At 34.1% G+C, this 14,026-nt stretch overlaps 1 protein-coding gene across 3 annotated transcripts in view; it reads left to right on the forward strand.

Moving 5' to 3' along the window:
- The window catches only part of LOC142319478 (sentrin-specific protease 1-like), a 75,854-nt gene that overhangs the window by 10,078 nt on the left and 51,750 nt on the right, over nucleotides 1-14,026 (forward strand). For 2 of the 3 annotated variants that reach the window (XM_075356802.1, XM_075356803.1), the window contains exon 4: nucleotides 13,369-13,482. The exons of the other annotated variant lie outside the window; for it this stretch is intronic. In XM_075356802.1, the coding sequence (XP_075212917.1) occupies nucleotides 13,369-13,482 (114 nt within the window). The remainder of the gene's footprint in view (nucleotides 1-13,368; nucleotides 13,483-14,026) is intronic. 3 annotated transcript variants of the gene reach the window in all.

Here is a 14,026-nt window from a genome sequence, read left to right on the forward strand (position 1 = left end):
TTCAGAACTGAATATAGTTGCATTACAAGGAATGTTTTGTTTTTGTTACCAGTCCAATGAAACTGCCTTCCTTCTATTAGAATTTGGAGTTAGGTACAACGTTTTATTATAAGAAAATTATAAATTACTAAAACTGAACGTTCTGGAAGATTTGGTATTAATTGATTTTCCACCCATTTTTTGTAAGTTTAGTGGTATTCCTAATACTTTTAATTTTTAAATCAGGTACAAGTTGGAAGATAATAAAGAAGAAATGAACACAAACTTACAAAAAAGTCTCATTGCCTGCATGAACAATTATTAATTTTTTCCATTAATTGCTTTTTTTTTTATAGCCATTGCAGGAGCCATCAGTCCACGCTTTGTTTTTATATGTGTGTGGAGCGAATATACAATCTATCAGAAAAAATCTGCCTTCCTTCCTCTGTACTTGCTATTTCTTTTAAATACGAGGGCTATTCAGAAAGTAAGGAACATTTTGGAATTTTAAAAAACTAAGTACAAGAAAAACTTTTTATTATATACATGTGAAAGAGGGACTAAAATACTACTTTTTAACATAATCACCATACAAATTCAGGCACTTATCAGAGTGGTAGACAAGCTTTGAAATTCCTGTGTCATAGAATTCTGCCGCCTGTGATCTCAACCACTCAATGACGCGTACTTGGAGCTCCATCTTGCACAAAATTTGTGGTAGCTTAGCTTCTGTGAAACAATTTCAAACAATAAAGTCTGTGAAACTTGTGGGAAATATAGAGAAAGCTCAGTTATTGTGAAACGGCGGTTTTCACGAATCTTTTCGTCAACTTGCTTGGATGTCCGCTCTTCTCATTATCGTGAACGTTTGTTCGGCCATTTTTAAACTGAATGCACCACTTCCTGACAGAACTTTCACTCATTACGTTTTTCCTGTACACTTCACACAGTTCCCAATGAATTTCTATCACAGACCGCACTTCACAACTGGCGGGATTTTCGATTGCAGCACACATTTCAAATTTGTATATAAAAAAAACAGGCAGTGCGGAGATGTTCCTGTTGTCACGGCTGGACGCTGACTAAGGTGTCGAGCATGAGCATACCAATATATACGCAATTGGCGTGCGCCTGGCGGCGTCAGGTGGAAACATTCCTTACTTTCTGAATAGCCCTCGTAGATATGTTTAAAATGGTACATCATGATTTTCTGTTAAAAGATATGTCCTTTTCCACTTGAAACACCCATATTCTACTAAATTTTTCTCAATGTATCATGATTAAAATCGAAGCCTAATCTGTTTTTTTTTTTCAAATATTCATAATTTTTTTTAATGTTGGCAGTGGCAGTTATTTCTATGAAAATTAAAAGTTATGTTTAGTAATGTGCTTTTTCTAAAATTATTTATAAAAAAAATCCTGTGAGTTTTACCAGGTGTATGGGAAGTTTAGTTTTCTTTTAATTTATTTTGATTCTATCAAATCCTTTTTTAACAGGTCAACTGGTATTCCACACAGATTGGCTGAACCTGAACTTCTGAACATGACATATTTGGATTTTCTAATGAAATATTTTATAATATGTTCATTATTAACCACTTGAACTGACTTCTGATGCTATATCCCTGGCCCTATTTAGTGAACAGATCTTGGTTGAGGCATAACTAAAGTACCGAAAAATATTTCAAATAGTTGAAAAACGCTGTTAAAACAGTATTAAAAAATACCATTAAAAATTATAGTATTGAAAGATACTGTTTAATGTAAGAAACTTCCTCAACCTAACTATTATAAACACCAACAACTGCAGTCAACTATAGTACAATGTGATTGTCTCCCCACTACACATTACAGTCCCACTATGCTCTTCTCTTAGCAAATGAATGAGTGTGCATCCAGTTACTATGTGAGATTGATGTGAGATATGTTAACTTTGTAAGATTATACCTTAGATTCTAAGAATTAAGTTTTACCCAGATAACTAGCTGAAAGCATTTAAATAAATGCTTGTAAATATGTTGAATGCAGTTGGGTAAATCATCAGTGACCTCCAGCAAGAGTTGTCAAGTTTTATTATTTTCCTGGTATAAACATTTTAGCATGTCCTATGCCTACCTAATTGTGATAAGATGTTGTTGAATGTCTTGCCATTCAATATGTTGTCTTGTCAATAACACTATAAAAGATGTTGCAGAACAACTTTTGTTAAGCTATTTGCCTTATATAAATAATGATTTTGTTGTGGCATTTTTCATCTTTTATGACCCCATAGGATCACTTCAGTTAGTTCATTATGCAAGTCGCTTCTAAGGGACTGTTCGGGCCTTGCAGTCCTCCCAGAACTTTTTCATATGTTCTGATCTCTGTGCCCTTTCTGGTGTTGAAAATGTTCATGTTCATGTTCCTTTCTTGTGAGAGTGAAGTGAGGTTTTTGTCCTTTTATGGTTTATTATAAAAAAAGTTTTTTATATGATTACTATTTATTTCTGTCTGTCAATTGACGAGGTATAATTTTTATTCTATTGTTTTTATCTGATATTTTAAAAATAAAATTTCATATATTATTCTATTTTCACTAATGCATTCTTGGAGAATAAGAAAATCACTATTATCATTTCAACCAGTATTTAAGTAATCATCTTATACTTAGTAAAATGGTTTTCAGGGGGAAATAAATATAAAACATTGTATTGCCAAAAATAATATTAGATAAAAGCTAGAAGACTAGATTCTAAAATAAATATTTTATTCTGGTTTTAATTAATAAAACCATAATAAATGATAAAATAGATTAATTTAAGTCAATAGAAATGTTTTAAAGATAGTATAAAAAAAAAATCACTATATGTACACTATGTAAAAACATAATAAAGACAATAACAGAACAGTATTATTATTAATTAGTATTATCAATTATTAGTTTCCAAAAAAATTAATTTATTTGTTTCTTCTAAATATTGTAATAATAAATTTATTTAATTTTAGTTATTTAAATTTATTTTTAATATTGTATAATTATATATATTCAAGATAAATTAGTTGATAATGATTATAATGTAGATTAAATTTTTCAAATTTTTAGGAAGCTCATTTGAAAAAGATACTAATGTCTGGTAAAGATATAAAAAAATTAAATTTTATTAACAAATCTGAATAAACTGAAAATTTATAAAAAAAAACACCTGTAAAAGAATAAAGTAATCACTGAAATAAAATACACCACTCATAATGAAAAATAGGCAAAATCATTGTCAACACAAATGGAATTCTTGAATAGCTAGTTTCCATTTCAAAAAATGTTTGTTGATAGGATGGTATTACATCATTTCATTCATATGACCAATTCAATTCATTATATTTATTATGAATTGATGAGTGATTGATTGATTTTTTTTATTCATTATATTTTGTAACAGCTTCAGGTTAAGAAACTGTTGACCTGTGAGTGGTTACCTCAAGATATCTTCTAAATTCACATAATTTCTGTCTACCCACTTCAGGACACACCCATCAGTTGTAAAAAGCCTAGCTAGCTATTTCAGCTGGTTTCAATTTATTTTTTGAATTTCCTTTTGGTTTGAATGTAATGTGTACCTGTTAGGATAAGTCTTCTTTCTAGAAGTTCTTGGACCAAGCACATACTATTGGCCACTATCCAGCTTCGCTTCCCTTACTATATAAAATACTCTCAGCATAATACTAATCAGAAAGTTCTGGACCAATGCTCGTAAACAATTGTACAGAATCTAAGGCTGAAGGAGTTCGTCAACATAAATAACTTTGTCACATTTCATAATGTTTCAGTTTCAAATAAACAAGAAAAGTTAATGTTCTCCATAGAAAATGGATTCATCAATGCAAAGTTAGTTAGGTTTAGTGAAATATGTTGATAATGTATGGCTTATAAAATATTACAGAACCTTACCTACCACACCACATACAACAGCAAAAAACTGAAATTTCATAAAGTTCATCTGCACTCTAGTTAACAGAAGTAGTATCTACTCTAAATCTCCTTTGTGCAAGTCCCAACCATGTAAGAAATTGCTCGTGTCACTATTCATGTTTCATTCTTGCCCTTGCTGTAATAATGGCTAACAATGTTCCAAATTTGTTTATTTTTGTCACTGTCAAGTCAGTCAGTTCCTCATTCATAATTTTAAAATAATAATTTTCAGGTTATAAAATGCCAGTTGAGGTTGATTAGTAAAAAGTAAATTACCTACTTTTGATCTTTGCTGTGAAAACCGAATTCCTAAAGGAGATCCCTGTCAGGGATTTCCTTACCTGCAATGCCATTGTTGAAAATGATTGGGGGAAATTTCTTCGTCTGGAATGACTGGGGGAATGTTTTTATCTTGATATGAGGTCCATCTTCATCTGTATCCTCTTGCTGTCTCCAGCTTAGTCTCCCCAGATGAGCTTTCTTTAGAAATAAGATTCTCCTCATCTTCACTTATAAAATTTTTTATAATTGTTCAACATTAATTCATTTCACCTACTCATCAGGTGTGTTTTTTATGAAGGCTCTAGATCTGTAAAATGTGAGCTTGTTGAAGGCCATGGGTCACAGAAGAATGATGTACAGAGGAATCTGAAAAGTTAGTCTGAAAAATTATCGACACATTAAAACTAGAATTAAATAGTGTTTGAGAAGCTATTAAAAAGTAACATGATCAAAATGTAAGTGAACTGTGAAAAGCTGTAGAATTTTTTTCTTTAAAAATGGATGATTATATTAAAATAATGGAAAAAATAAAAAAAGAGAATTCATTAATAAAACATGAAAACCTCCAACTAAACAACAAAGTCCATGAACTGGATACACAGGATGTTCCCCTTAACAATATACAGAATGTCCATTTCCTCCTTTTGTATGAACCATTCTGTAATACACTTTTAAAGGCATATGTTTTCTGGAAATAATGTGATTCTTAAAAAGATTGTTTAGAAAGAAATAAGTGTGACTACTTCTCTAATAATTTATAAGAGGGAGAAAGAGACAAATTATTTTTATGGTAAGGTGTACTCAAAAATAGTGTAATTTTCTACCAGAATTATTTTCATCTGATACATAGTCAGTTCTTATTATACAGGTAGTTCAGAAAAAAATTGATTGGCACACTGCAAGGGTTGCTGCGGCATTGGAGGGTTGTCGTTGCTAAGCTGGTAGATATATTTGTGTGCTTGGGTACCATTCTACCTGAAATCTATGAACGCAAAGTGCTTGGCTTTTTGATTTCAGAGAGAAGCTCAGCTTTGTGTTTTCCTAAATGACAGGGAGGTCCTCTGGTGCTTTAGTTCTTACGGCTGTGCAGCAGCTGTTGTCTTGTTTTTTCTTCATTTTGGATAATATGGAGTTCCAGAATAGTTGGAAAGAACTTTGCATCCTTGCATGTGCCTCAACAGCGGAGAAAGGCTGAAATCATTCCTATACAGAAACCAGGTAAAGAAGTCAATAAGGCAGAGAGTTATCGACCAATATGATTGACAAGTGCTCTCTGTAGCAGAATGGATGATTGCTAACCATCTAAATCAGTTGATTGAAGCACGAAAACTCATTGATGATGCTCAGACGAGATTCCACAAGCACAATGGACCATGTAACCAATTTCATACAACATGTTAAGGACAAGTTACGCAGGAAAATGTCAACATTGGCAGTACTGTTGGACCTTTTGTTTTTCCTGTTTAGCCTCTGGTAACTACCGTTTAGATAATTCTTAAGAGGAAGAATGAGGATGATATGTATGACTGTAAATGAAGTGTAATCTTGTACATTCTCAGTTCGACCATTCCTTAGATGTGTGGTTAATTAAAACCCAACCACCAAAGAACACCGGTATCCACGCTAATCTGTGTAAAAATAACTGGCTTTACTAGACTTGAACGCTGTAACTCTCTACTTCCAAATCAGCTGATTTGGGAAGACGCGTTAACCACTAGACCAACCCAGTGGGTTAGTACTGTTGGACCTGAAGGCCGCTTATGACACAGTCTGGCAGCCCATGCTCATACATAAGCTTGCTGGACAGGGAATCTCTGGAAACTTGTTTAGGTGGGTAAAGTCGTTCCTGTTCCAAAGATAGATCCAGTTATGGTATTCCAACTGCACATCGAGATTTCGCATTCAATGGAAAGGATTGGCCCAGGGAGCCGTCTATGTAGGTGTTTGCTATTTAATTCCATGATAAATGGTACCCTGGATGCTCTAAGAATTATGCCTGGTGTCCAGGCACTCTATGCAGATAAGCTACTTTTCTGGGAAACCAGTGGATCCATCTCTTCACTCAAGATCTGTTTAAACAAGGCTCTGATAAAACTAGGACAATGGATGAGGCAAAACGCGATGACAATGAATACATAAAACAACCACCTTTCAGCTTTTCCCTGTCAACAAAAATACCATAGCTCCACCTCCAGTACAATGGAATAGCGCTGGAGGAAAGCAATTTATCCAAATATTTAGGGGTTCAACTAGACAGATGTTTAATGTGGAAGCCCCATGTGCACCACTGTGTGGTAAAGACTGTAAAAAAAATTTACCTACTAAGAAGACCTACAGCCACAGGATGGGGTGCAAATACAGCCTATAGCCTAGAAGCAAGCTGCTTCTAGGCTGAGGACACAGACAGCTCCACTTGCTGCATATGATGAAAAACTTATAAGGAAATTCCACCCATGGACACTGCACCCCTGTGTATGAGCCAGGGCCTCCATACAACATGAATTGAAGCAGCTAGTCTTACAAACCATCCACGATGAATTTTTGGAGGACGAGTGGATTCATGTCAACTGACGGATCTTCAATTTCAGGCACTGCAGAAACAGGAGCTGAGTGCTACTGCCCTCTTTTTCAGGAACAGCTGTAGGTGCCCCCCTCAGCAACTGTGATGGCAAAGTTGGAGCAGTGCACACCTTGTTTTTCTTTGAAAGCAGTGTTTTTGATAGACTCCCAGGCTGCTATACATAATCTATCATGCAACTCCCAAACAGACTGAGTGTAGACGAAGACTGGAAAGCCTGGGAGATAGTGGCTGGACACTGATGATTCAGTGGATACCGAGTCATGTCAACATATTTGGAAATGAGGAGGCCAATAAACTGGCCAAGTTAGGAATGACTCTACCCCAACCTAGTTACCTTGCAGCCTTGTGTTCATCCAGGGCACTGGTCGATGCAGCCTCTCCAAGATGGCTGCTGGTAGGAGGTGGGAGACTTTGGTCACTGATGGTCCTATCAACCCCCGGCCTACTGCATGTGGTCAGCATAGCTGCCTTCCGACTAAAAACTGGCCACAACTATCTTGCTTGTCACCTGCACTGCATGTACTGGTGCTATCTCCTAAGTGTCTGCTGTGTGGTTGCAAGACAATGGATGCTGATCATCTGAGAGATTGTCCAGCCCTGGACCACACTTAGTTGGATGAGAGCCCGGAGTTCACAGAAGCAATTCTTTATTGGTCAGCATGTTGCCAAATGGCTCAATGGCGGGCATCTGTTAGTAAAGTAAAGTAAACTAAGTTATTTGTTGCATAAATTTCTCCAAATATATTGTAATTTTGGTTTAACTTATTTTTATCACAGTCTTTAAATTATTTTTATTTTTTTAAATTTATATTCATTTTAAAGGAAAACTTAAAGAATGAAGATTATGCATTTAGTACAGTTTGTTTTTACCTATAATAACTTCTTGTATTCAGTTTGTGTAAAACAATAATATTCTAATAATTTTCATTATCATGCTTTATAGGAATGATAAAAAAATACCAAAGTGGTTTGTTTTAGTATTGAATACATTCAGTAAATTATGTATGTTCTTATTTTTATATGAGTGCAACAGTAATCATAGCTAAGGTTTTTATTGTCCTTGATAATACAAATTGTCAATCAGATATTAAAATCAATCATAAAAATTTAGGGATTGTCTCATACTTAATATTTATAATAAAGAATATACATTTTATACATAATATACACATTGAATTTTTATTTTGCCATGTTACAGTTGCATGACCATACCAGTATAAATGTGTAAGCATTTGTTATTAGAACAATGGTTAATTTAACCCATGTGGATACTTCTAGTTATTGATTGGCGCATATTACAGAACTTATTCAAAAATGTAGGCAGCCCTGTCTTTATTTGAAGTGTATTTAACAAGAAGAAATAAGTATACCATGATAAATAATTTAGATAGGAGAAAAATGACACTATATCATCAGAATTACATTATAGTTATAAAAGAAAATGGGGAGGAAGAAAGTTTGAAGCTTATGATGTTGCAGAATATTTAGGCTATTAAAATATTCATGCTAAATATTAAGCAAAATTACTAAAGGATAAAAGAGTAATTGGGACACGTTGAAGAATATTTAATCAATTTTTTTAAATAACACCTATCATTTAATTACAGTTTTCGTTTCAGGACTGAGTTTATATAAATTAATCACATTTCTAAAAATACAGATGTCGTTAAATGTACATACTGGGTTTACAACTGTGCTACCAGTTTTGCAAAAGATCAGGCAATATTCAATTTTGAAAAACAAGAGAGATTGAGTAGACAGTAATTCACTAAAAAAGTTGTAATTAAATATGGATAGCAGTTGATTGTAGCCAACCAAAATGCAAAAAAAGCCAGAAAATTACAGCATGAACTTTATAGAATTCTGACAGGCCAGAAAAGATACAGAATAAGCAACAAAAGACCCGTGAGATGTTTCGCACAGGTTGGCTTTGATAGTTTAACCACAACAAAATAATGTAATGCATTTACTGATAATATATAAGTTGCATAATGATGGATAATTTAACAACTAAAGAGCAAGGGTCCTAAAATGTTACCCTATGAGACGACTCTACCTTAGATAACATTATTCCTACTTCTGAGATGCCATCTTGAAGAATGTCTCAATTGCTGAAATAATTATTTAACAGATTCAGCTCATTCTGCACATAATCGTGCTTCTGCAGCTGAAACGGGGCAAAGAGCCACCACAAATTATTTAAAGCCCCTGGTATGTCTAAAAAGATAAGATGTACTCACTAGAAAAAACAATAACCTTAAGAATAGCATCTTCTGTGCTCCTGCCTGGGTGAAAACCATACTGATCATTCATCAGTATCTTTCTAGAACTAAGTCTCAGTAATACAAAGATACTAAACCTTTCCAATAACTAGCAGGAGCATTAAAGGTCTATAAGAGGAGCTCCATGGAGTACTTGTTACCAACTTTAAACAAGAATTTTAGAACATCTATTTTCCAGCAGGGAAATAGCCAGCAGAGAGCATCCTATTAAAAATTCTAGTCAAAGTACCAACACAAATTTTTACTGAACAGACAAGGAGCTCCATCATGATTTCCATCGAAACCCAGGGGTTTGTTCCTGCTAGAACTGCAATTACCTGACGTACCTCTGCCTCTGTAATTTCCAAAGACAAACATCAGTAAATTTGCGCAAAAAGGCAGCAACTTCCTCTTGGACTCATAGATGATAACAGGTTTTATTAGTCACATCATCTAGCAATAAATCATTCAATAGAATATTTAAAATCTCAGGCTTATTAGAAAACAGCACCCTGCTGGATTGAGAGTCTACAAAAGAATACTTTTCTTACACGTCTATATACACAAAACCCCAAATTTCTTTGTTTTCTAACAAAAGAATGCTGAGAATCTCTTTCTGATGTCCTGACCAAATGAAAATATTCAACCCTCTGCTTTGGATAGTCATCTACCAAAACTGCTTGTTGTTCAGGATCAATTTTCCGCTGAGCAGCATCTCCGAAGATGATTCACACACTGTTTCAACAAAGACAACTACGTAGTTCACTAAGGGGCAATTCTCTATCAACCCGATATAACTACAGCGAATTGAAGTGAAAATTTTTCAGCCAGGACTTTCAATTGAATGTCACTCAGACTTCAGTCTGACAGTGATTCCCAAACTGTGCACTGCAGCACCCCGGGAAGCTGCAGCCTCTTTACAGGGGCACTGCAAAATATTGTAAAAGCTTCATAATTAATTGAACAAAGACATTTATAATTTTTAATTTAATGTTAATAAAGTAAAAAAATAATGAAGATACAAGAGTTTTATTTATTTTTATTTCTTACTTACGAGTAGTAGTCATACTTTTACTTAGGGTAGGGTGCCATGGAAAAATTTTAATTGAATTTGGGAACTGCTGGCCCAAGACATGTAGAAGTCTAGCAAAGAGATTGTCTTCCTGTGCAGGAAGCATTCCTGATAAACAGGGAAATTGCATTTATAAGTATCCTTGCAGCTCCTTAACCAACATCAAAGATAATTGATGATCTTTAGAATAATCATCAACAAAACAAACATTAACCTACCAGGAATATTCCTACAAACAGTAATATTAGTATTCGTTTCACCAAACAATTTCCTTCCATCTACCATTCCAGCAAATGTTGATATATACTAAAAACCTTAGACATTTAATCTGTACTGCACAACAAAGCCTATCCCATTTTTCAAAGATTTCTATCCCATTTTTCTAAACATTCTTCAGTGGGATCTCTATATTAAAAATACAAACTAACAACATAGAAATTAAGACCATCAAAAACAAGATGAACAGCAACATGATTAGAATTATTAGAAACCTGCTCAAAAAGACACAATCCAATGTCCTCCTTTACCCAGCTGCAGATGTACTGTTACTTTCAATATTAAATTTTTGTCAAGCAATAAAACCTGGCAGATCATCCTGTGCCATATATGGATGTTGTAGAAAAATTTGTATTAAAGTAGTAGAGTATTTACTTCTGTAGTTGGTTCTTAGATGGTGCCACTGAAATAAGAAAATAAATATAAAAAAGAATGAATAAATGGACTAATTTAAGAATGGAATTATTTTTATTTAATTAATACCAAAACCTTCACTCTCTAATCAAGGTTACAAAATGAAGCAAGCGTAGGTTAATTTTGTAATTTATTCTTAAATTAGTCTGTTTATTCATTCTTTTTTGTATTTTCTTATTTCAATGTCGCGTTCAGTGGTGCCATTTAAGAACTAACTACAGAGATAGATCACCTACTACATTAATACCAAAAAATTATATCAAGGAACTCTATCTGAACATTGTAAGCACTTTGAGAACTTCTGTCTAAACTGTGCAATGAATTAAAATAAATCTCATCACAACCACAGTAGTCCATCACAATTAACAGAGTGCTTGCAATTCTTGGGTTACACAAGAAATTTTACAAGTAATTTACACAAGTAGAGCACAATTTACACAAGTAGGAGCGTCAGATGAGTGTCTTTGTAAACACTCTTCACGTTTGTGACCCTCATCACCATGGTGTGTACAGAGTGGAGCATATTGATAGAATTTAAGGAGAAAAATCCACAAAGAACCTATCCTCAACAATAAATGATTGGACCTACTTCAGATATTTGAGGAGTAGGCCCAACTTTGAATATTGGACATCAAGTCTACCAGTTTTGAACAGAAACTTTCACAGACTCAAATGTTGCTAATCCAATCTGGCATTTTGCTCCCATAAAAGACACACACAACCTCCTCCTGGATAGGAGATGATCTGTGTCATAGACAATGACTCGAGGCCTTCTTTTAAATTTCTGATCCATCTTAACCTTCAGTGAAATACAAATGTTATAGGAATATTTTGTTGAGGGCCCATTGTCCTATTGTTATGTGATTGGTGACTATAGGACTGCTCAAGAGGTGGTCCTTAATATTTCTGGTATTAAACCCATTAATATCCTTGCAACTGGCCGCCAATTACAGTGATGTTAAGAAGTAGGCCAACTTACCTGTGGGCGCATAAAAGAAATAGATGACAAAGGTTTCCATTTATGGCAGGTCAGGTGGACTGAATCATCCAATGGCCGTTTACACAGCATGATATTTTTCATGACGTGAGAAGTGTGCAAGTAGTTAGATGGATTTCCCCCAATTGGCATATTACATAGTTGCATTCTGGATATGGTGCTTTTCGAGTCGGTTGGCCAGATTTGGTTTGAATAATTCAGGCTTGTGTCTGGAGTGTAGTGCCATTGATGATGTGCATCATGTCCTATATACCTGCCTCTGGTATGAATGTATCAAAGTAGCTTGAGAACTTGCGAGGATTAATTCTGGGTTTGAGCTGCAAGTTAATTGGAAAACTGAAGGGGAATGGAACATAGATGCTGGGTTCCTTAGATTCTTAGCCTTGTGGAGAATGGCTGAGGGGTTTGATGGTGTTATAGATGTATTGATAGAATAGCAACCTGGGTGGCTAGGGGCCTGCCTGAGTGCACACTTCACCAAGATAGGCTTTTGGCATCGAGCCCTGGTTAGCTAAGATATTTGTTGTAGGTTGAGAATTGATGGAGCTGCAGTGTGGGCGGGTGGAAAATGGAAATGTTTGCCGAGGTATTTGCATCAGTGGCATCTGACAGAGGCCAACCTGATGACTGTGTTGTGTTATAAAGTTTAGAGTGTCTAAAAGATGACTCTGAAACCCATTAGAGTTAAGAACAGAGGCAGGTGGCAGTCAGGATTGTCACAAGGTATTTGTCTATGTCATTGTCATTTACTTACTAAAGCCATGAAAAATTGCATGAGAAAAGTCCAAATGCCGGGGTATTGTACAGGAAATCCTGTACAATACCCTGGCATTTATGCCATCAAGTGGCATAAATTTTTGAATTGTCACTTGAAAACATTAATTTGATAAATTGCTATCTGCATGCAAAAATTTGATTAGCTAGAATTGTTGCATTTTAAAACCTTTGAGGACTGAACTCTTATAATTTTGTTTTTAAAGCTGAAACTCTACAGTACATATGAGAAATCCCTGTATCCCTCCCTGTAATTAGCATCTTGCTTCTGTTTTGAAAGTTATATAGTATTTGGCTCCTAAGAAATTATTTCTTTACCATGGTTGGGATATCCCTGCTCTCAAGGGCGCAGAGTTCAGTTGTAAAGGCGTGCTGATGTGAGTGAATGCAATTCAGTATTAAAGAGTGGTTGGTGACATAAACAAATGATGCTTGGGAGCAAACAATACCATAAATAATGAATGCATTTAGTGAATTTTTTAACAAAGACCAGCATCATAAAGCACCAATACTTGATTTGGATAAATATGTATTTACCGCCATGGATGAAAGAAGACTATAAACAAGTGTCACCATTGTAGATTTGTTTGAGCAGCCAAATTAGTATGTTGTAGTCAGTATTGTATAATCATATTAAGACTTAAATTTTAAATCGTGACTGGTGTAAAATGTTAAGATTTTATTTCTAGAGTAATTATTTTATGATTAGAAGTTATACTATAAATAATTTCAACATATGGATATTATTCCCTACAGCAATATTTATGAATTTTTTTCTTTTTTCAGAACAGATTTGGGTCATTGTATGACCCTTCTGTTAGATCTATACGTCCTCCACATTCATGGTTTTTTAGTATGGATAAAGAGGTTATTGAATTTTCTAGTGATGAAGATAATGATGTATGTATTTTTATTTTATATTTGTAATGTAAGAATTTTAAAAATAACAAATTGAAGCATTTAAAAATACTTTCCCTCTATATTGTGCAGGATCAAAGATATGTCAGAGATTTGCTTGTGTGACGGCAGGAAACATTTATATGATTTTCTGTTTTTAGAGAAAATTGAATCAAATTTAAGATTTGAGTTTTCATATGTATATGTTTACATCTTTTTTGTCTGATTGTAATAATAATTCTGATTTACACACGAATAAATTGTTTTGGAAAAAATACACTGTCAGTATTTCTAAGTAGTTTATAAAAATGCAGTTATTAGTGAAACATTGATAATCCATGTAATGTAATTTTGTATGTTCAGTGGGTTTAATGCTCATCATCAGTTCTTTTTGCTATACTGCTACAAGTACTTGTTATAACTTGCATGCACTTGTTATAATTGTGAAGTATTCACATTTATGTAGTGTGAAATAAGAAGTAAAATAAGTTAAATAAGAAGTAAAATTGTATTTGGATTACATATATGGTATTATATACAGTTGCTT

This window comes from Lycorma delicatula, chromosome 2 (genome assembly GCF_047948215.1).
Source record: "Lycorma delicatula isolate Av1 chromosome 2, ASM4794821v1, whole genome shotgun sequence".
In the NCBI taxonomy this organism is placed as follows: domain Eukaryota; kingdom Metazoa; phylum Arthropoda; class Insecta; order Hemiptera; family Fulgoridae; genus Lycorma; species Lycorma delicatula.